Source organism: Mixophyes fleayi, chromosome 2 (assembly GCF_038048845.1).
Source record: "Mixophyes fleayi isolate aMixFle1 chromosome 2, aMixFle1.hap1, whole genome shotgun sequence".
In the NCBI taxonomy this organism is placed as follows: domain Eukaryota; kingdom Metazoa; phylum Chordata; class Amphibia; order Anura; family Limnodynastidae; genus Mixophyes; species Mixophyes fleayi.
The window spans coordinates 320,237,551-320,261,815 of NC_134403.1; the positions used below are offsets into that span (position 1 = coordinate 320,237,551).

At 38.0% G+C, this 24,265-nt stretch overlaps 1 protein-coding gene across 6 annotated transcripts in view; it reads right to left on the bottom strand.

The window, feature by feature from the left end:
- The window catches only part of CUX1 (cut like homeobox 1), a 295,304-nt gene that overhangs the window by 81,041 nt on the left and 189,998 nt on the right, over positions 1-24,265 (bottom strand). For 4 of the 6 annotated variants that reach the window (XM_075196734.1, XM_075196733.1, XM_075196735.1 and 1 more), the window contains 2 exons: positions 1,789-2,091; positions 1,183-1,371 (listed from right to left, as the gene is read on the bottom strand). The exons of the other annotated variants lie outside the window; for them this stretch is intronic. In XM_075196734.1, the coding sequence (XP_075052835.1) occupies positions 1,183-1,371; positions 1,789-2,091 (492 nt within the window). The remainder of the gene's footprint in view (positions 1-1,182; positions 1,372-1,788; positions 2,092-24,265) is intronic. 6 annotated transcript variants of the gene reach the window in all.

A 24,265-nucleotide genomic window follows, 5' to 3' on the forward strand; every position in this document is an offset into this window, starting at 1 on the left:
CAGTGTGTCATTTTTAAATGGAATTTAAAATAGATTAGGTACTGTGCTGCACATTATGGAAAAACACCCTCTCTGGAAAATCCTAACTCCCATACATATATATTTCAGTTAGGAACTTGTCTAATATTGGGTCATGTTTAACTAGTTCTGCTGGGATAGGGTCATTCATGTGTTTTTTTAAAAAACACAAAACCCATTATTTGTTTTTGTAGGTTCTGCCTAATGTTGAATAACAATAATATTAGAAGACACTACTTGGGTCTGGGATAGTCAAGGGTTCTTAACCCCTTCTGTGCTGAATCCAGATTAACGCTAGTCTAGTCAGCTTAGGAACCTATTGTACCCTTTTCAATAATTAATGCACTTCCTATTTCCTTTTAATCACTTTATAGTTAGCTGGCTACAAGCAGAGGACATTATTTCTTATTAGCATACAATGAGATTTTTGCATAGATTAATAATAAATATGATTAATAAATATTTTAACAGCTGGCAAGACACATTAGCTCTGAATAAAGTAGATAATGGGAGACCCATTTTATAGGTTGTGACCCACAGATTAAGAACCTATAGATTAAATTTTGCAAGTTGTTTAATGAAAAAGAATACAGTGGGAGGAATTCAATTAGCCGCGTTACTCGTGAAAGTAACGTGGACTGGGCACTATTACCAATAGTACGGTAATTTTAACGCAAATTTCTGCTTGCGGCTCTCAGAGCTGCAAGCACAAATCAGCGTTGAAATTACCGTATTACCGGTAATAATGTGCATCAATTACCATGGTACCGGTAATGGTCCGTGAGCCACACTACTTTCATAAGTAACGCGACCAATTGAATTCCTCTCTAACAGGTATTCAAATTCACAGCTTATTTTGTAATTATTAAGTGTTGCAATAAAAACATAAAATGACTTTAAATGTGTTGCCCACTTGCGATAACCCACCACTATACTGCCTTGACCCTGCACCTTACCTAAAGCTGACTATGTCATGGATGGCTCTTCTGGAGAAATCAATCCAGCCAGCCCTCTGCAATACAGCTTCTTAGACCTCTACTGCAGAGGAATGGACGGACTGTAATTTCCCCGATGTGAGCTGCAGCATCCCTACCGTACAAATGAGCGGTCGGCTCCGGCAAATTTACCAAAAGGAACTTGTTGCATTTAAAGGGCAATATTTACCTTTCTTTTCCATCCGCTTCATGTCCATGAGCTTATCTACGTTGTTTGGATCATTGAGCCATAGCTGCATGCGTACAAATGGTTCTCTTCCTTTTAAACTTAGTTTATGCCAGGGTTTTGGTCTTGCCAGTAAATCAGAGACTGAGCCTTGCGTTAGGCCTAGAATGGTTTCGCCAAACAGACGTTGACCTAAACAGAATAGATGACAGTAAACAGTTAAATAACGTGGCCCTACAAAAAGGAAGGATCACAATTGTGACTTTCCTAGTCTTGGAATAGAATTATAAGGATTTAAGCATTCTTCTCAATATTTAGTTTTATTCTCAAACAAGAATTGCTCATGGTCTGTGCTTTTGGGTAAAAAAAATACATTCAATAAAACTTTCAGGCAGCAATATACTTGTTTTGGTAAACTCTAGTAAAATATGATAATTTAGTAATATAGAATATAATTAAACACAAAGAACAGAAATATGAAATGATAAATTGTGGAGAGAGATCCTATGAGCTCATAAAAAACATAACAGGAATGGATATTTGAAAGTTTTCGTCCTAATAGACAGACACTTTAATCTCCTGTCCCTCTGTATTAGAGAGGGTTCATACCTAAATTGTTGTCCGTTAAAACTTCTTTCACTCTCTTGGTGATGCCATAAGTGTCTAGTTCTGGTGACATGGCTACCAGCTCTTGGATGCTCAGCGCGGACTGACCAGGGAATGGAAGCGGTGTTGCTGGCTGGGAGTCGCCTGCAGTAGCGTCACTAGATTCCTGTGCTTCACCTTCTTTGCTCGCCTCAATAGTAGGACACGGCTGCTGTACCAGTTCAGTCAGACTCTTCACCGATTCACTGGAGCTCAATGGAGATTCCGGAGCAGGACTGCAGCTAGTGGAGCTCTTTGGAGTATTTTCTGCATAAAAAAATAGATCCTTTGGTTAAATGGTGCTGGTTAGTTTAAGATGATGATTTTAATCATAGTACTAGTACTTTGCTAAAAGATTAAGCAAAATGAAAGATCAATTATTGGATCACTAAAGAATACCTGCTATTTTACATATGCAGTGAAACTTAGCATTACAAAAAAACAGGTTTGATATACCCAGATTAAGGCGGTGCAGAATTATTTAGCATTCAAAAATGTTATTTTATGTTGCTCACCAATGACATCAGCATTGATTCATATTTGCACTCCAGCAACAAGTCCCTCTTTTTTCATACTACCCTCTCTTTAGAGGAACCTATTCCCTACTTTTAGGTCTTCCAGATAAACTCCTCCCTCAGCAGCGAGAAATATCAGCTTAAAATGAACAGCTCTTAAGTGGTACTCTCTTGTTTAGAGTTTATACTCTAACCTCTATTCAAGCAACTGCCTTGATGACAAGGCTGTTGGAAAAAGCCAGCATGGCATACATTGCCACACAGCAATCACATAGGTGCAAAATGGTACTGCTCGACATCTCAGCAGTGATTGACAAAGATACTACATATACATGTTCACACCGCTCAATAGGACAACCAGAGCAATGCTTATTAATAAACTATTATAATGCTCTTTTATTTTTTTTTACAAATAATCACATTTAATAGAGGATTTCTCATAATTATACCGCAAATTTAAGTAAGGAGAAACCACTCCAGCACATTGTAGCTCTTCTTGACAGACGGACGGTGACCTCCCTACATTGTGGGTGTAATACATATTGATAAGTACATACATATCATTAATGAGATCTAGCCCCTCCTATTCAGTTTTACCAATGCTGTCTAGAAACACTACTGTCTCCAGGGAGTATCTTAAAACTCTCACTAACCCCTTTAATTATTTCTATGAGCTCTAAACTATGTAACTTCTTTCACATCTCTATTGGTATGGGTTAATTCAGTGAAAAGGCTGTAAATTAACTGTTTTTATGTCTACAAAGGGATGAGTGCAATCCTAGCTCAGGGCTTACAACTGACTTACTGATAATTGAATACACTGAGAGACAACGTTTTTAACAACACATTATTTATATAATTTTAAAACTTGCTAGTAGTAACATGTACAAAAGAAAGGGGGTCTTGGATTAACATAAGAGTTTCAGAACTCTATTCCGATGTAAAGCCATTGTTGTGGTAAAACCTAAATATTTCACATTTGTGTTTTACTGACTGCCAGTAGCAATCATAAATAACTATGTTCTTCTAATGACAGGGGTACCAAGTGCAGCTATTCACCCCCTAAGGAATGCACATTACATAGCTTATGCAGCGGGTAACCTTCTGGTAAAGAGGCCAGAGTTAGGCAGATCTCAAAGTGTTAAAACATAAACAGGTAACGAAAACAAAACTTGCAGAACCAAAATGAAAACATGTCAAATAAATTACTGATACACAGCTACATCTCCTGAAAACTGCTAGTATGCTGACATTTCACATGCTCTAGTAAATGTTATGTAATCCCTGTTCACATTCATGCCCCTGTCTAACCCAAGTTTGTATGTCACATGACAATCCAATTTTAAATATTGAGATTAATGCCCTCTAAAATTACAGCTAAAAGCGCCCACTATTATAATACACAGCAGCTAACATCGATGACTAATAAAATCAGCAGCAGCCAGAGCAGTTGACTAATGAGGTCAGATGCTCCTAACATTAGCGATTGTGACCAGATATAGCCACAGTAGTTCCCTCTCTGGAGCCGCTGCTCCTGTTAATGTGCTTCATGAACAGGAGCAGCTGCAGCTAGCACATTCAGTTATGAGACTGGATATAGCTGCCTGGCCTTACTGTATAGACCTGCTGCAGCCAGCTTTGGCGTAAGTCTGCAACCAGCTGCAGCCAAAGCAATTTATTTCTAGACCAGCCAAAATAGTCCATGGACAAATATAATAACCAGCTAAAGACAACTCACAGCTATGGTCTTGGTTTATTCATAATAAAATAGTCAATGTAAAAAAACACTCGTGGGTATAATTTTTAATATGAGAAACATCACTGGAGAAATTGGCCTATTTATTTGATTTGGATGACGACAAATTACTTCCTCAGGTTTTGCTACTGTTAGTTCTTAACTATGTACTGGCTAAGATGCATTCTGGGTCTTTTACGTTATGCAAAATACAATTGTTTTCAGGTGTTTGTTTTTTTTAAGACTGAAAGATACAAACCTGTCTACTATAGTTTCATTGTGTGAGCTGCTGACATAGCTCTACCTATTAGAGGTTGTTTTCATATGAACAGTTCCTAAAGAATCCTATGTGGTCAAATGTAATATCGCCTGGCTCCTGGGGGAGCACTATTGGGAGATAAAGTCTGTCTTTTATTCATCATTAATTTAATTCCACTGTGTAGGGTCTGTTTTCATTCTGCCATCCTATAAGATGAGAAGTCTTGTGTATTCCGTCATCATAATCTCTGGCAGTTAGATAGATATTTTATTATGCAGATGATATTACCGTTGTGGAGTAATACATGTTTACTGTAAACTGTCCAATCATAGCATAGCTTTCTGTAAATCCCCTAAAACTGTTAAGTGTCCGATTTCTAAATAACTGAATTCGTAATTAATGTTTCACACAGAGGTAGCAAAAATATAAAAAATGTGTCCTGTTTGCAGGCTTAGATTAGTGGTCCTGAATCTGTCAGCAGTGACTAGAAGTTTAAATGTTAGGCACACTTAAAATATTAAATGTTAGAAATGAATATATCTGGAATACTTGAATGAATATTAGGGAGAATATTTAAAAGCTTCATTATTACATGTAAATTCAATTAATTGGTGATTTGGATGTCAGGAACAATGGAAGTCCCTTGGGGAACAGGGTATATCATCGTTTAAGGCAGGGTTGTCCAACCCGCGGCCTGCGGGCCCCATGCGGCCCAGCACACCTGTAAATGTGGCCCAGAAGGAGTTTTGGTTGTGGTAAGGGGGCAGCACTGTTAATGGAAAAAAAAATCCTGCAAAAAAAAGAAAAGAAAATACTTACCTTGCGGTCACGCGGTCACGTCAGCTGCTACTCCGGCTCCCTCCCTTGTCTCCTCCTCCGTGCGGTGCTCGCAGTGAATGTCGGGCGTGATGTCATCACGCCCAACATCCATTGCGGAGCGCAGCACAGAAGAGTCACCCGCGCGAGAAGAACAATCAGCAGCACAGAATTGGAGAAAAGAAGAGAAGAGGACAGGAGAACAAGCCGATTAAAAGGTAAGTTAAGGGGGATTTTTTTTATTATTTCAAGGGACGCTGACCAGTGAATAAAAGTCACCTGGTCCTGGAGCATCATGGACCCTATCTCCCTGCTACATTCTTCTACTTGTAATACTAATGGGGCATTATATATTATTCTCTTTGGCCTATTATAAGTTGTTATCCCTTAACTAACAGTGGTGTAATTAGCAAAACAGGTCACAATTTGGGGTCACAGTGATGTATATGTCAGATACCGCAGGTCTGGTCAGGGCACCCGGATATACAATGCCTGGCTTAAATGCACTTTATTGATATTGCATCGAAACAATACAAAAAAGTGATTATAGTATAATAACTAGAAAGGATTTTTTGAACAGGGCGATTGAAAGGTAAGTATAGGGGGATTTGAAAAAAAAGTGATACATACATATATATATATATATATATATATATATATATATATATATATATATATATATATATATATATATATATATATATATATATATATATATATATATATATATATGTTAACTATGTTTTCTATGTTTTTTTTTGGATGATCAGCTATCGTTAGTGTTAGTGTATCTTATGTGCGGCCCAAACCAACTCGTCGTCTTCCAATGTGGCCCAGGGAAGCTAAAAGGTTGGACACCCCTGGTTTAAGGAGTTAGTTGGTCCCTTCTACGTCAGTGTTATGAGGTTTATTATAAGACACGTACAGCCACAACCATTATCCACGCACTCATCATTTCCCGTCTAGATTAGTATAACCTTCTTCTCACCGGACTTCCCCGCTCCCACTTCACTCCCTTCGTTCTATACTCAATACAACTGTAAGACTTACCTTCTTTTCACGCCATTCCTCCTCTGCCTTGCCTTACACTGGCTAACCTTCCCCTATAGAATCCTCTTCAATCTCCTTACACTCACCTACAAGGCCCTCCGGCCACACCACTGCCCCATACATCTCCAACCTCCTCTCCATTCACACTCTCGCCCGTTCCCTGCGTTTGGCCAACGACTGACGCCTCTCCTCCACTCTGATCACCTCATCCCATGCCAGAATTCCAGATTTCTCCCAGGCTGCCCGCCCTCGACTGGAATGACCTCCCATGCTCTGATAATGATTCTATTTCTGAGGGTCAGATTACCTATATATTAGAACTAAAGACTAAAGTAATCTTGACATGTTGCTTTACAGAATGAAGAGTCCTGCCTCATACAACATTACTCATAAAACTATTGCTTGTAACTGGATGTCGCAATGAGTGAGATTGGACTTCGCACTTCTGAACGTCACTGTGCCAGGACCACAAGCACATTTTTTTCTCGTTTTCTGTTCAGTAGCGTTCATTTTTGTAAAAAAAAAAAATATATATACTTTGCAGCCCCACTTCCAACACTTATGTACTGTTATATAAGGAATCCTAAGAAAACACTGCCCTAGGCATTGTAAATAAATATGTCCTAAACTAGTACTTCTGCACCCCAAATGCTCCTCTTTCCTCTATCTACCTGCCCCTCCAATAAAACGCAAAAAACACTTCTATACCATCTTCTGAACAATGCTGACCATCTAGCTTGTCTATATGATAAATACAGCTCTGGTCGTACGCATCCACATAGATAGCTCCCGCTCAGTGATATCCATGTTTATTATCATACTTATAATTATTGTGTTAAACTATGTATTTTTTTGTCACAGAAAATAACAGGTTTTGTACCAATGACAAAACCTATAATAATATTGTCAACACGCAGGAAAGCTATCAGTAGATTAATTATAATGGTCACGAGACAGATGAATTTTCCTAGTTACATACATACACACACTCATACACACACACACACACACACACACATATGCATACATACACACACACACACACAAACACACATACATACACCTATACACACAAACACACATATAGACACATACATAGACACACCTATACACACACACACACACACACACACACACATCTATATATATATACACACACATACATATACACACACTCATACACACACACATATGCATACATACATACACACACAAACATACACCTATACACACAAACACACATATAGACACATACATACACACACCTATATACACACACACACACACACCTACATCTATATATACACACACACATACATATACACACATACATACATACATACATACATACACATACATACACACACACACACCTTTGCATAGAGAAAGTAATACAGATGATTTTTCAACATTAACTAAAAACATGAACACAAGCCCTACACACTCTACATTATACAACCTTTTCTATGCCTGAAAGAAAAGCTACATTTTTATAAATCCGATTGCTTTGCTGCTCTAAACCCTAAGGTCACTATAAACAGAATATATAACCTAGCAAATGTTATTTCTCTACTGCAGGCAGCTGAGAAACGGTACTGTAAATTTGCCCAGATTCAGCCAAGCGCAGGAGCAAATTGGCAGGTCATCCATCTTGCTCACTGTATACTGTCAGGGATGGCATGAATTCTCTACGTGATTAACAGACTTCTTCTCGGGTCTGCGTCCTTTAACCTACAGCAAGGTCGACATTATGGCTGCCCGGCTGATAAAGTGCACAGAGCTTACTTTAAGTTTTATTCAAATGTTCTTCCCTGAATCAGCCTAAAGAAACCTTGCAGAGCAGCAAGATTAATTACTACACCAGTGTGTCCTGCACCACAAGAAGTGCGCATGCATGTTTCTGAGGCATTCCTTGTAGTGAGCGTATTAGTAAAGCTGTATGCCTTCAGTAAACGTAAGTAAAAACAGCTTGGGAATGGTTTTGGCTCCAGGAAGACGTGCCTGCCTGTGATCTAGAATCCTGGTATTTGTGCACTGTATTTAGATGTATGCTGTACCTTCCAACTGTTGTGTATAATATAATGAAGCAGACACAGACAAAAACAAATTAAATCATGGTATGTAAGCAAACTTCTGCTCGTGTCCAACCTACCAATAATATGCAGCAACACACAGCCTTTTTCATATTAAAAGACTGCCAACCTTTATTTTCCGTGATTACAAGAACATTATATATTTTTTTTTATAGCGTGAGGAAAAAGTGCAGGCGAAGTATATTTTAGCCATATATGGTGTCCACACACTGGCCTTTCACCGCTAAATTATTGGATCAGTGAGCAATGGATGGATCAGTTAAACAACTGTATTGCAATGCTTTGCATAGATGCCTACAACAATTAATTAAATAATGAACCTGTACAAGTTCAGATAGAGGGCAATCAGGAAGCCTCCTTGTTTTGGGCCCTAGCAATGAGAATTTTAATCCATTATAGAGCATGGCACAGTATCTGCTCAATTTGGTCAGATGGACAAAAGCGAGCACTGCATTCAACGCCAGAGACACCGCATGTCAAACTTGGTTTTGTTAAACCAGCAGTTCCACTCGCAGGTCTATGGTGGAAACAGGAAAATGAAGCAGGCACCACTGGAAAAACTGCACCACGAGTAAAAATGCTAGTGGGTACAGGGTCACTGGATGCGATGGGTTACATTCCCATACCTGCCTACATGCTATTAGCATTAAAAATGCTTGTAAACCATGTGTTTTGATGACAGTGGGTAAAGAGACCTTGGTATTGTAGAAAAATGAAATAACGTGAGTCAAGGATTTATTGTTTGTACTGGAAAAATAGAGCACACTTCAAGGACAGCGGGTGTCACGTATCAAACGCCACTAAAGAGAAACCAAATGCACATCGTGTTTTTGTAGCCTACAGCAGAGTCAATTATAAGAAGCTTGTTAATTTAAAACTTTCACATTTGACAAGATGATGTGTTTGCCGTGAGGTTTAATACAGCAGATACCTATTGGGGATTTTTGCGATGTAAAATGAAAAATAAAAGAGCAACAGCGTTCACAGACTGAACATTTTATAAGTCTTTGGCAAAAGAGGTTCAGCTTCTGGCTGGTAACCTATTCAACAGAACTGGGTGAATTTAAAGCATTATAGATAAATTACAATATACACATACATATATATATATATATATATATATATATATATATATATATATATATATATACACACACACACACACACAAATATAAATACACACACACACCTACATACATACATACATATGTTAAAGGGGCTGGTGTACCATACCGCCACTTCTCCTACTGCCTTCATTGTAAAAGCTATAAAATTCCATTCCCTTACATTTTCCATACCACCACTTATAAATTTCCACTCCATCACTGTGTTTTCTTATATCTTCCAGCAAAATTGTATTTTAAACATTAATAAGAAAGCATCCTTTGACTGTACGACTATCGTTTTGTTACAAATGAAGAGTAGGAACTATGTTATAATTTTAAAGGGGAAAAAAAATTCAGTTTATCAGATGCCCTGTTTAAATTTCCGGACACGGCCCTCAATTCTCCGTAATAATAACCTAAATTCCATTTAGTGTTTATTTGAGCAGTCAGGATAAAGTCATTTCTTATTATCTCCCTGCTGTGTAAAAAACAGCTTGAAGGTAGGAAGTCAGCAAGCATTTTCACCAAAAAGTAATTATTGTAAGTGACATTTTTACTGCTGGCGTGCCATAAGGCGTACTGTGCATTCAGAAGGACAAGTTCCTGAAATGAAATGGCAGGGTGCTCTGTGACATTTTGACAAGAACCCAAACATTATTTATCTGATGACTGGTCTGATACTCTTCCTTACAATATGACCACAGTAAGGACATACTAAAAATTGTCTAATTCTTTCTGGCACACTGGATGTACAAAGTACTACACGGAATACATTTTACAGAGTGACAGGGGAAGATTATACGGCGTTTAGTGGCATGAGGCTCATGGATGTGCAACACAGTTTAGAAAAGGAAATTAAAATAGCATTTTGGCTTTTGATACAAGCTATATATAAATATTTATTTTTAATAAGAGCTACAATTCAGTCAGTTGATCATGCTACATGTGTATGTTTATTACATCAGCCATATTTACAACACACTAATATTATGCATGTGTACTACTATGGGTTAATATTAAACTCTGATGCTTTCGCTTCCACCCATTAGTTGCTAGATCAACAAAGCCATTGTATTTGCACTAGAAATCTCCTTCTAAATAAGGTTGTGTATATAACTATAGGTATGTGGATGCCACATTTTTTTTTTTTTTTTTTTTTACCAATTCGGTTACTCTTCTGGTCTGGGGTATTTTTGGTTTGGGTGTTAATTTTAAGTGCAGTGTTAGGTGCTCCATACTGTAAATCAGCTGAGTGCAATTCACTATTGTTATTAGAAGAAGAACTACAATAACAAAAGAATTAACCTACGCAGAACAGTAATTTTTTTTTTTTTGGGCAAAGTTCAATTAGATGACTCCACTCAAGCTAAAGTGCTAGGCCAAGTGAGACTTTCCTTTGCAGAGAATGCAAAAGTCTTGTACCACTTCAAAGTGGCAGAGGATAAAGGTATTTTTAACCCCCCAAAAAATTTAATTTATATCCTTATACAGATTTAAAGTGTGTTATGTTGCTAATTAATATATCTTCAAAAAGGTGTACACTCTAGCCCCAACTGACCAATACTCTTAACATAGTCTATACATAATGCATACATAAAATGCTGCATTAACTATTTTAATAATGAATAAGTAGCAGGGGATTTCAATGTGTCTAAGGTTTTGATGATCGATGGCTACTTAAATTCAAGGATGTATTTTCTACACGAAGAAAAGAAGCATTGTTATAAAGACATGGTACGTGGTTCCATGGTTCTATACTAAACGGAGGTTAATGGGTCAGAAATGGATTTTCCCAGGGCACCTAATCAGACACACAAAGCATTGTTCAAGAACACAAATAGACACGCATACATGAATATTTTGCTTTTTTCCTCATTCAACGTTAGGGTGCACAGCTGGGGCAGCATATACTGAATGTCTCTACCCCATGGATGTCTAGCACTGTTTTAATTTCAATTTCAACTAGCTGTTTTTAAAGTCACTATAGTCCTATCAGAAATGGAATCTGTAGTCAGCCCAGGAGAATGCACAGAATTTAGAAATGAGGAATAGTGCAAAGAACAGAACACAATGGAATGTTAATGTGTTCTGTGTCATTTACAAATGCTGGCAAATATACATCCATCCCTCCAATTTATCATAGGTGCAAAAAACAGATGGATTTTTACTATATGATTATCCATTTCATATGGCTGAGACTGCCTTGTATCTTTGTAAGTGGGCCATTAATCAAACCGCTCAAAACACAAACATACCTACAGTAGGTGGCATGAGAGCAGTTTGTATCGCTTAAAAACGGAAATTTCTCCTTAGAAGTACTTGGATCATTATTTGTTCAATGCGCTAAAGCATTGTGTTAGTTATAACTTTTTTTTTGGGCAAATAAACACAAACTCACAAAACCAAAACAGATAGTGGCGCCATAGGTTTGGAGAAAATCACACAAGTATAATAAAAACATCTGGTAGTGAATACTACAGAATATAGTTAAAAAAAACAACTTATTTATTGCATAATAGTGGTGTATATAAAACCTACAATTTTAAAAACACCAATGAATAATCTCAAATAAAACCAACAACACACCTCTCAAATGATGTCCATACATGACTCCATGGTATGATAAAACAAAACCAAAAGTCAAAATGTTGAAAATCTATATTTTCTCTGATTGAGGGCTCATGTTGTGATCTGTATACTACAAGAAAACCACATGTCCATATGTGAGACTGCATAAAGTCTCCTGTATAGAAGCTGTGCAGGTATCCTGAGTAGGTGGTCACTCTCTGTGCTTTCTATGTGCAGATAATCAAACGGAACCTAGCTGAATGTAAAAGTCAAAATGTTCTTATGTTGCAACAGTATCAGAAAATTAAGGAAATTAGCTGACCTAATTTAGCTCATAGACTGTGCAATACGATAACAGCACATTATAATCAGGTTTAGGTGCTGGGAAAGAAGGGAAACAGAGGCATGGGAACTCAGTCATAGGGCTATAATGGGTTACAGTTACATTCAGGGTTAGTGGTCAATGCTGGATCTAGGTTATTAAATATGGATAGTGGTTTATGTTGAAATAAGTGAATTGATATAATAAAAACATTTTATGTAGAATCCACTGAAAAGTTATTTTATCAGGACAGATCAGTCTTCATACCATGCATGCTTAAATTAATTTACTGATTTATGCCCAAACCTACTAGATGTTTACTGTAAGCATCTAGTATTTCTTCTAGTAACATAGCATTTTCTAGCATTACATCCAATCTCTCCCTTACCAATGTTAGAGTATTGCTTTGGTTTGGAATTTCAGTTACATGAACCTTATCAATACCATTCTATTTCCTTATGGATCAGTCTTGGCAAACGTTGTGCTTGAAGAGGAACTCACTATGCAATCAAAAGCAAAGGATCCCTACCCACAAAACTTCAGTTACTTTTCATCTATTTATTCTTCCTTTTTTCATGCTCCTGGTACCCAGGGAGTTTTACAACTCAATGACTTTTGTTACCTTAAGTTTTACCTATGCAGGTGCTTTTAGTTCTAATATATATGAAATGATGATTAATTATATATACAGGGACCATCCATACTCTACTGTTAATGTGTTCGTACTGTGCAGTAACCCATTCAATGAGATAATATAGTGTCATTTATTGATGGTAGTCTCCTTCTGCCACCCAGTCACAATGGACATGTAGGTCAGGTATTCTTTGGTGAGGTCAGGCCTATCTACAGCTAGTTATTTTCCTACACTTGCAATGGTAAGCAAGACCAAATCAAAGCTAGATATAGAACAACATTTGTTAAAGACTGTACGTTTATTTACCATAATTCCCGAACAACCCACATAGCAGAAAAATGCGTAAGCCGCTGTCCTTCTAGAAAAAAATCATACTATAGAATGGCCATTTTTCTTAAAATCTTCCATGTATATTAAGTGTTTTGCCAATTAAGTGCTAAGTTGCTGGAAATATTGGCGGTCACTCTTCAAGTAATTAATTCCTCTGCACTTTATTTAAAGGCTTTCCAAGTTTGCCTGTCCGTGACTGGTCTCCGGTGGTCACCTCACCCAACTAGCTGTGGCACAGCCAGTTTTGTTTATGCCTGCTACAATGTTTGTTGGAAGACTAATGCAACCCATCACTTCCTCAGCCATCAGCTTAGCACTAGAGCATATCACTGTAGCGTACATATATCGTCATGGTGATGATGGGCCCATGTTCTCCCACCTTTTATCATTAGTGATGGGTCAGTTTTGGCAAATATGTTTCGTGACATGATTCACCTACACAGTAGCAGTTAGCTATTAATTCTGTGTTTTGTACATATACTACCTGTGTTTTTATCACATCACATTGTTCACTGTGGTAGACAGCGTCATGCCAACTTTTGAAATAATGAATAAATACTGTGAATGATTCACTGTTTGCTGCCTTGATAAAAGTGGGCTACACCCCAGCAAAACATCAATTTAAAAAAAACACTATTGCTCCTAGTAAAGTCCTCAGAGGGCTTTTCTCCTTACGTCTAAATGTACTTCTTCCCTATTAGTAAATAAGGTAATTTGAGCTATGCTGCTAAACAAGTGCACTTCAGTAGTTGATCATCAGGAAGTCATATAAAATTAAAACATTTGGTAATTCTGTCTGGTGTATTCAAGTTTTTGTTAACACCATGAAAAGGGAAAAAAAATATTTGCAATGATCTCGGAGAAGCAATTGTTGCTCATCAGTCTGGAAAAGGTTACAAAGCCATTTCCAAATACCTTGCAACCCATCATTCTACAGTGATCTTTTACAAATGGAGAAAATTGAAGAAGGTTGGCAGTCTTCCCAGGAGTGGGGGTGCCAGCAAATTCACCCAAAGATCAGACTGCATGATGCTATGTTGAATGCCAAAGAACCCAAACGCTACATCCAAGGATCTATAGGCCTCTAACAACACGTAAACTGTAATGTTCATGACTCTACAATTAGAAGAAAAAATAAATTAAAAAAGGGAATGGGCTTTCATGGGAGGGTAGGCCATTCTCTCCACCACCTTCCCCCTAAAAACACATTGCAGAAAGACTTAGGATTTCAAAGTTCCATCATGAAACACAAGACTTCTGGAACAATGGCAGACAAGACCAACGTGGACTTATTTTGGAATTAATGCACAAAACCATTGTTTAGCAAACCAATCAGCGTATCACCACTCATACCAACTGTTTTGCATGGTGTTGGAGTGGTGATGATTTGGAGTTGTTTTGCAGCCACAAGGCCTGGACGTCTCACAATCTTTAAACCCACCACAAACTTGTGTGTATATCAGTGTATTTTAGAAGCAAATGTGAGGCCCTCTGTCCAAGAACTTAAGCTTGGTCGAAACTGGACCATGAAACTAGACAAATGTTGAAAAAGGTACTCTCCCCTATTATAGCTATACCATATATACATTCTTGATAAGACACCTGCCACAGTTATAGGTTCCCTATATGGTGACCACAAACACTTTCTTAAATCCAAAAAGGTTTAGTGTTCATTTACAATAATAAAAATAAAGTCGCGCTGCAGTTAGCATCCATGAATAGTATGCAACAGAGAACAGCGACAATATTACCCCAAATACAACAATTTTGCACACTTAATTGAAGCATAGTAAATTCACCAAAAATACTCTAGTGATGCAGAAACATGAGCAGAACAGAAAAAATAAAAGAATATTTCCTAACAGTGGCAGCTAAATGTTTACTACAAAACACAGGAGATGTGAATATAATGAAACAAAGCCGTATTTTTCACCAGCCCAAAAAAAAAAAAAAAAAAAAAAGATTGCTGTGTAGCCAAAATTCCATGGACTTTGTACCAGTACTTTATCAAACTGGGACAGAGGGTAAAATTCCTGAATACCTTCATGCCAGTCCATATTTCACAGAAGGCTCATTACTACATGTGAGTATATTACAGATTGTACTATGACTTATTGCATAGGTCAACACTTTCATGCATGACTCTAAGCATGCTGGGTAGTTATTTACCAAGTTGCCTTCGAGAGGCACACATTGTCCCAAATGCCCAACTTAAAAAGTTGGGAGGTATATAGTTATAGTTAGATATTTTTATCTAGAGGCAGGTATATTAATTAGTCCGAGATTGTGTTGCTAATATATTAATATTATTATTATCTTTAACTTATAAGGCGCCACAAAGGGTCTGCAGCGCCGTACATTACATATACAGAAAACAGAGAACCAAGACACAACATGATACAGAAAGAACAAAAATATATACAAACACAAGGTAAAGCAAATCAGAATATTTCTAGGACAGATAGTGAAAGGGATGGTAGAAATCAGCGAGAAGTAGGCTGAAGCTTGAGAAATCAGGGCTAGCGAAGCAGGCCAAGAGGTACAGAGGGTGATGGAATAGTAGGAGGAGCACTCAAGGAAAGAGGGCCCTGCTCATGAGAGCTTACATCCTAAAGGAGAGGGGGAAGACACAAATAGGGTGATACTAACTGGGGCAGAGAGCCAGGACAAGGGAGTTAGGAGGACTGATAGACTTGAAGAAATTAGTCTCAAAGACACGCATATTTTATATATATATATATATATATATATATATATATTTAACATTTAAACATCTTCTCTAAAAGTGTCTATAAACTGGCATATCCATTGGGTTTCCAATTCCGTATCCAATTTGTTCATACAAATTGCAGAGTGTGTAGGGAGCTAACGTGGTTTAACTGTGGTGCCATCTGTATTTGTCATTTTTCTCAATTAAATGTACTGTGTTTTAGATTTTAGATGGCAACAAGTAATAATTTTAATTTAATGTTCTGCATGTCATTGGCTTCTAACCGACTATGATATAACGTTATTAGCAGCAAAAAACAAAAAGGCCATACTTTATTGCTAATCATACAGTTCTCTAGAAAACAAAATCTCTTGCTGAGTTCTATAGCTTAGTGACCTTGTACCCAAATGAATATTTGTATAATATATACACAGTACTATCTTTCAGTGCATTTTAAACGTATTTACAAGGATGCTATGAAAGATGATGAATATGGTGACAAGGATCTGTGTTATATGTCATTTGTCAATCTCTATTTACCAGCTATCCAGCCCCCAGGAGCAGAACCTAATGATCAAAAACCTCCATGCTCAATACACTGTCTGATCAATTTAGAGTCAAGAAAAACACTTCCCAATATTAAGAAATCTTTTTTAACGATAATGACATATAAATAATAAATGGACAAAATACATATATACCACACTTCTCAAAAACAATATTTAGGGCTCCGTTTAAAAAGGAAATGTTTCTGTAGAAGTTCATCCTTTAAAAAGCATACTGCTCTGTATCTTGCAAATAACCAGATTTACTGCTAAATTTTGTGCACCAAAATAAATTCTTTAGAAATACTTTCCCTATTCTTTTTTTTACAAACCTAAAAACAGCAATGGCCTGACTTTTAACCATTTTCGGTGAAAAATTCTGCCGGCTTAAGCTAGGTGAAATTACTTACGATGGGTAAAGTACTATTGTTGAAATTGAGAGAGACATTTTCATTAGTAAAATACTATTAGTTAATAGAGCTACTTGAAATCAATGTCAATTGGGCAATTATCAATGTAACAAGGAAATATATTCCATGTACTGTTTTTTTTCTTTTAGACTATCTACATTTTTAATTTATTGTTAATGTCGTCATTTTCCTTCTTATCCAAAGATTTTGCTTTTTGTTTTGGAGAAAACAGCTAATGGTACCCCTTCATTTTTGCTTTAAGGGGAAACCATCTTTATACCATTGGGGGAAGACAAAAAGTCAGTTCATGCAGAAATGCATAGTGGGTTTTAAGTAAATTAATTATTGGGTTTTAAGATTTAAATTAATTATGCGTAAAATACTTTTGCTGCTTCTTAAATGTGCAAAATGGGGGACTTGGTTTAGGTATTTTAAATGGTGAATAGAATCGGAAGCTAAAACACCACAATTAAGATCCTTTTTAAGTAGTCCTCTTATTATGTTAGGCCTTACATGTCTCTACTTCCATGCCCTCTGCTGGGGAGTGTGCTATAGATATAACTGGACTTCCTGGTATAGTTGAAGGGCATAGCACTTCGGTACTTGAGACACACAGAGCTTAGTTTGAAGACTGCAGTTGTGGTATCAGGAATGGAATGAACCCTCTATGAATCCCAGTACTGTCACCGGCAGTAAGCACCAGCATTAGCAGAGCTCACTTGAGAGTTCAGACATCCTTATATCTGCACCATACGGCAAAGTGGCGTAGTGGTTAGCACTTCTGCCTCACAGTACTGGGGTCATGAGTTCAATTCCCGACCATGGCCTTATCTGTGAGGAGTTTGTATGTTCTCCCCGTGTTTGTGTGGGTTTCCTCTGGGTGATACGGTTTCCTCCCACTCCAAAAACATACTATTAGGTTAATTGGCTGCTAACAAATTAACCCTAGTCTGTCCGTCTGTGTGTGTGTGTGGTAGGGAATTTAGACTGTAAGCCCCAATGGGGCAGGTACTGATGTGAGTGAGTTCTCTGTACAGCGCTGCGGAATTAGTGGCGCTATATAAATAAATGGTGATGATGATGAAAGTGGAGTTCCATACCGCCCACCTGTTCCAATTTAGTCAGACTGGTCTCAATTTGAGGACTGTCATGTGAATTTAAAAGTTAGGAGGTGTGTCCTGCTCACAACTGTACTGCACGTTACAAGTTGGATCGCTTAAAGTGGCCGCATCACACAGTGGAAGCAGTTGTATTTTAGACTGAACCAATATTCAGTCTGCCTTTCCACCCACAATGGATTAATGACATCACTGAGGTATGAAGACGTAGAGAGTATAATGTCATTATAATCATAAGCGATGAAACTAGACCCTAGTGAACTAGTGCCTCATTATCAGAAATGTTTAACCAACAAAATGGCTGCCTCCACTATGTTTGCCTTTAAGAGTTGCGGTCTCCCACAGCGTCACAGAAAGAAGATAATGACCACATTGCTTTATATTAGAACAGGCCAACAGTGACAGCTCATAGCTGGCTTCTTTCCGTGTTCTAACTTCACCTTTTTATGGAGATCAATTGCGCATAATGAATAAAACAAATCTCCTCGGAGTGCGAGGTGAAGCACTGAGACTAAATGACACTTATACTCAATGCAGCAATAATATAGCAGTTATTAAGGTACATTACTTTATACAATCCTACAATATCCATACTGATTCAATTCAATTTCAGATAAAATTGTTGGGAAAGGGTGCTTAATGTAGGACAGTCAGTAAAAGTAATTTATCATGTTCTCGCCTCACTGCTCACGTTATCAGCGAACTCATTTTCTGCATTCATCATGCAATCAGCCTATTATTTGCATATTAATCAGGCAGTGGACCATGAAAGGACTGCATCCCAGCCAAATGCAGCACTATCTCAGGAGAAACACTCAGTAATTATCATACATCAGTGTTATGATGTGGTAATTGATTAGAACATCTTTTTGTTGCCCCTAGGGAGTCCCACTTCAAATGCTGCTTAAGGCATTTGCCATAGATTTTACATTATTATTTTATTTTTCATTTTTAGATATCTCCAGCCCCTTTTAGTAGTTTTATAAGCTAGAGTTTGCTGAATTATATCACTCCTCTAAAGTTTTAAATAATCAAGTCTCAGTTCATTTATATCCAGCTGTGTTCCAAGTGTTAAATATGAATATTAACTATTAGACACTTTCTTGTGATTACTTGAATTGTTAATGCATTAGTCTATATCACAGGACTGTCTTACTTGTGCATGTTGCTTTCCAACATTTTTTTATGGCTCTCACTATCCAACAATTTCCTTATATTTTATTATACGATCAATGACCTTAATAGTATTTGCATGAAAAGGGGCATATATTTATTACTAGTATATGCTCACGGCCCAAATACTTGATTGACACTGTTTATATATTATTGGCATTATTATATTATATCATTATTTTACCATGCCAAGGGTGGGTTGACCATAGGCCTTACTGGACGTTTCCCTGCTAGGCCAGCAAAGTCATTTATTAAAAATTTTTCCGTTTTCATAAAAAACAAAAACAAAAAACATAACAGGGCTTCATATCTGTGTCTGTCCATCCATATCCACAAGCAGTGGTTTACACACTCTGCATCAGATTACTATACTACAGAAGTATATCACAGGTCAAACTATGCAAACTATAATGAATAACAGTTTTTCTTTCATCAAATTCTCCTCTCTCTTCATTCCCCTCCCCTTCACACACATAGGGCTGTTGCATAGACTGAACGAGAGGGGAGTGTCTCGCTCAGTATTCAAGAGTAAGTAAGTGTGTTGGGTGGGAGGTTAATATAATGTGGTGACTGGTGGGTGTACATAAACTTCAGACGGCTCTGCTTGTATCTAGTCAAAGGTGCAAACAACATTTCCAGCGTGTACGAAGAGAAATGGAAGGGGTTGGGGCGGACTGGCACCGAATAAAGCCATAGGGGAGATTAAATTGTTGGCAAGGTATTACCACCAGACATCACCATGATGTCCGGCTGCGCACGTTGCCAGCATTTACGGTATGAAATCTACATTCATTTTTCCTAGCATCCCATAGAGCAAAGATCCTAGCCTGAACATTGGCATAATGTGTTTCCCGGGACTGTACCGGTGACACAGCTCGCTGAATTGAATCTTCCCCATAGCCGTGACTTTGCATGCTGACAAACCAATTTGGCTTTTACCAAATTGACCCCGCCTACAGATAATTTGGCACCGCCTATAAGAGGCCACTTTGCCATATTTTCCAGGGCTACTTAAGTTCTTAATTTGCCACCGATGCCAATGTCATTTAAATAATCTTAGATTAATTAGATGCATTGAAATACCAAGATACATTGTAATGGTTTTCTTTTTCCGAAAAAATTTGAACATAGGCATCTGCAGAAGACATAAGTGTTTGGGGGCAATGTGGGGGTTACAATTGACACCTATATTATTCTAAATTATACTGTATGGTACTAAAAAACTGGAGTGACAAACAAAGAACAGCTATCCACTACTGTTGTGAAAATGAACTCCCCAGTAAGAAAATGGTAGGAACCTTCTGTGTTTGTTTGTCTTTATACTGTTCTGTCCTGGGTCAACCAGTGCCACCACTGTCGGGCGCTAGGCCTATGGGCACCAGCTTATTCAGGCTTGAAGCCTGGAAGCACAGTTTAATAGAGACCTTAGGCCTGCTATGTATTAGGAATTCTGACCACTTTCTAGTATCCATGCTCCTTCAAGTGTTTCCCCTCTCCACTAGATACTGTGTGTACAAAAGTGTAGCACAGCTGGCCTCCTACATCTCAGACCATGCCCTTAGTATAATTCTCCGACCAAAGTCACAGTTTCCAGCCAAAAATTGCACAATAGTGACTTAAGTGCACCATACTGTCTGGGTCATTTCTGAATTCCATGTTTTCTGTGTGTCCGGTTTCTTATAGGACCCATTAGCCAGGCCCCCATTAAAGGTAGGCTTTTGGCTGTTTATTGTACTAGCTTCTATCTGTGGCATATTGCATTCAGGATGTCACTGTTAGGTCAGTAGTGGAGTACGATAAACCTAGTGCTAGATGTCAGTTTTGCACAGCAATCGGTCACATGGAACGCTGTTAAGGACCAAGGTCTGAGTGGCATACACTACGTAAGCAACTGCTTAGTCCAGTGGGAGGATTGTTGTGTTTTATCCCGTTTCTAGGAGTCATATTTAGCTGCAGACTTCAATCAAGAGGAGATGATGGTGTTACTACAGTGAGTATCTCCCGTTGTGTGTCGCACTTGGCTATGCCCCTGGTGAGTAAGGTATCCGTGCGGGAGTCTTCCCTGCAGAAAATATCTGCAGCCCCGTGCCCTGCGCAAGAACAAACTTGAGTTGTTGGCGCCCAGGCTGGGGTGCACTTATCCTATGCCCGCCTACTACATCAGAAATTTCTCCTCCCCTTCTCTCCGCTACCACTTCCCAAATAACAACTGCTGTCTCCTCCCTAAGACAGACCAGGAAGACGCTCTTAATAAGTTTGCTGAGAAGGGCAGTACTGTTTGGGCAGGTGGACCAGTCGAGATCAGGTAGGTCCCTCTTACATCCCATCACTGCTTTACACACTCATTAAAAGCAAAGACGATACCTTAAAGTGTATCTATTGTCTAAACTGAGTGGAGGCAGACAGTTTGTGCAACATGTCCCAGTGATGTCACTGCTTCCGAGTTAATTGCTAGGCTACATTTATTGGCATGTTAACCAAGTTAAATGTTAGTGAACACGGCCCCCACTTTTGTGTTCTTTGGTTTTTAACCCTTACCATGAAAATGACAATCTTCAGTGGAAAAGCTAAAAGCAATATATTTGCTATGAGACAGTCACTCTACTCAAACTGATGAAGGATACAGTACGGATGCTCCATTACTCTGTATTTAACTGTTCCAGATCTAGAGGGAACACTTGTCAGTAACCGGTATTTGTAGTGGCGGCAACATGGTGATACACTTACATTTTCATTAGCACACCATTTCTCAGAGTCCCTGAAGCACTCTGCTGTATTAAAACACAGGTCTGGGCTTGCTTTAGGCATGTAAATAGTCTCACCAAAAGGTTGCTACGCTGTATTTCAGTTGTAATTGATAAAGAAGGATTACTGAAAGGGGTTCACTGCTGTCACTGTATACAGCTGCTCTTTGAGGGATTGCACACTTGTATTAAATGCTGTTTGCTGCTCTTTACAGTGTTTGGAGCAGAAAGTTTGGAAGAGGGTGGATCTCTCAGTGTTACAGCAGGTGTACAACCCCTTCAGACATTTTTAATTAGGTGCCTCACTAAAACAACAATGTAGATACTAGGCTCTGTGTGATAACTAGTATTATAGCATTCATGTGCACTTCTTTATCAGTAAACACTGCTCTAAATAGTCAGAAACGGTTGTAACTAAAGTAGCTTTTTAATATCTAGACATATCTTTATACATTCACAGACTATATAAAAGTAGAATAATTTTAGAACATGGGGCATATTTATCAAAGGACAAAAAAAAAAAGCCCCATTACTGGTAAAAACACTTTTCCTGGCGACCGTCTCGCTATTGCATCACCCAACACATGAAAGGAATTATTTCTTACCTTGAAGAAAAAGAATATCAGATTTTTGCAAAATGAAAATCAATATAGACATGTTTAGTACCTAAACACTGCCAATTAGGAATTTGTATAATGTCAGTATTATATACAGTATATAACATAGTGCAGATTCTGTAAGTAAAGTGATTATGTACATTTACAGACAGAAATGAGTGCTCATACTCAGAAATACCTATTTGCTGTGGCAAACATCTGCCTCATATAATCTGACAGCTGTATATCACAGCGCACCAAGAGAGGAACGGCAGATTATGGAATAATAATCTGCCGTTCACTTGGAATAATTTAGCAAGTGAAGGGAACTGGCAATCTGTGTGCGATTATCACATTTTATAATACTGTACAGAATGAACTGACACTGTCCTACCATTTCCTTGCTAGGACAGTTTTACATACTTTCCTGAACACTAACTGTTATGATGTTTCTGAGAGTATTATATATATATATATATATGAAAAAGTCCACCCACTGAGGAGGATGCAACCCTTTCTATTGGCTGCAGCAGCCAAGCAATGAGCTGTGCTCTCCTCCCCTCACTGTGCCCCGGCAGCAAGCTGTCACATCATAGATGTTATAGAACTGATACAATTATAACTTTTAAATAAATTAATATTATTCTGAAGTTAAATGTTAAAATATAAATATTAATTTGTTTACTACATTTCTGCCCTACGAAAAAATTACATTAAAAGCAAATTGGATTTTTACATAGCCCTTGCTCACTTTATAATTTTACATCTTTGTATATTTGTGCACATAAATAAGTTTAGTTAGTATAAACTATTACTGATTAGTTGTCATTCCTCATGTGGGCACAACACCCTAGCAGGTTCAGTATGTAAAAGTTGCAATACTGGAGATAAAGCATGTACAATCCAGCCAAGCATGTCCCCAGACTTCATATCACGCCTGTGCCTCTTTACTACATACAATCCTTTGGTGTTGAGCTCGGTAATAACTCTTCCTGGACCATTTTGCGGAGTATTAGATGACTCTGATGTTATTGGAATTGACAGCACAAGCATGAGAATGGAACAGACCATCGTGGTCAAGGCCTCGCCACCTTTTTTTCACAGAGTGTTTAATTCTATAGCAGGGTTTCCCAAACCCAGTCCTCAGGGCTCCCCGACAGTGCAGGTTTTCTGGATCACATGTGACATAATTAGGACCACCTGTGGATCTGTTACAATGTGTCAGTCAGTAATGAATACACCTGTGCTCCAGCAAGGAGATATGGAAAACCTGCACTGTTGGGGAGCCCTGAGGACTGGGTTTGGGAAACCCTGTGCTATAGCAAAAGGAGGTATGTAACTTTATGTTTCATAAATAGGTATATGTCCAACACTAATAGATTAAGAAATGGGTAAAGGAAGTCAGGGTCAAAGACAGCCATTTAATGGGCTGAGCTAAGACTCACACGAGCGCAGCCTGTTCACTAGTAACCAAGTGCCTCATGCCTCAGTGAGTCAATTTAGAGTCAGCACTCATGAATATTGGTACAGCCTACAAAACAGCAGGTGCACTTTAATCTCAGGTTTTATTTTATTAATGGGCATCTTCATCTATTAGAATCTTGTGCCTCAGTGATATGATTGGTCACTTATTAATGGATAGGCTGGTAGATAGCATAAGTCATTCTTTTTTTAAAATGTCAACAACAAAAACTCAAATGCCACTTACATAACTTTT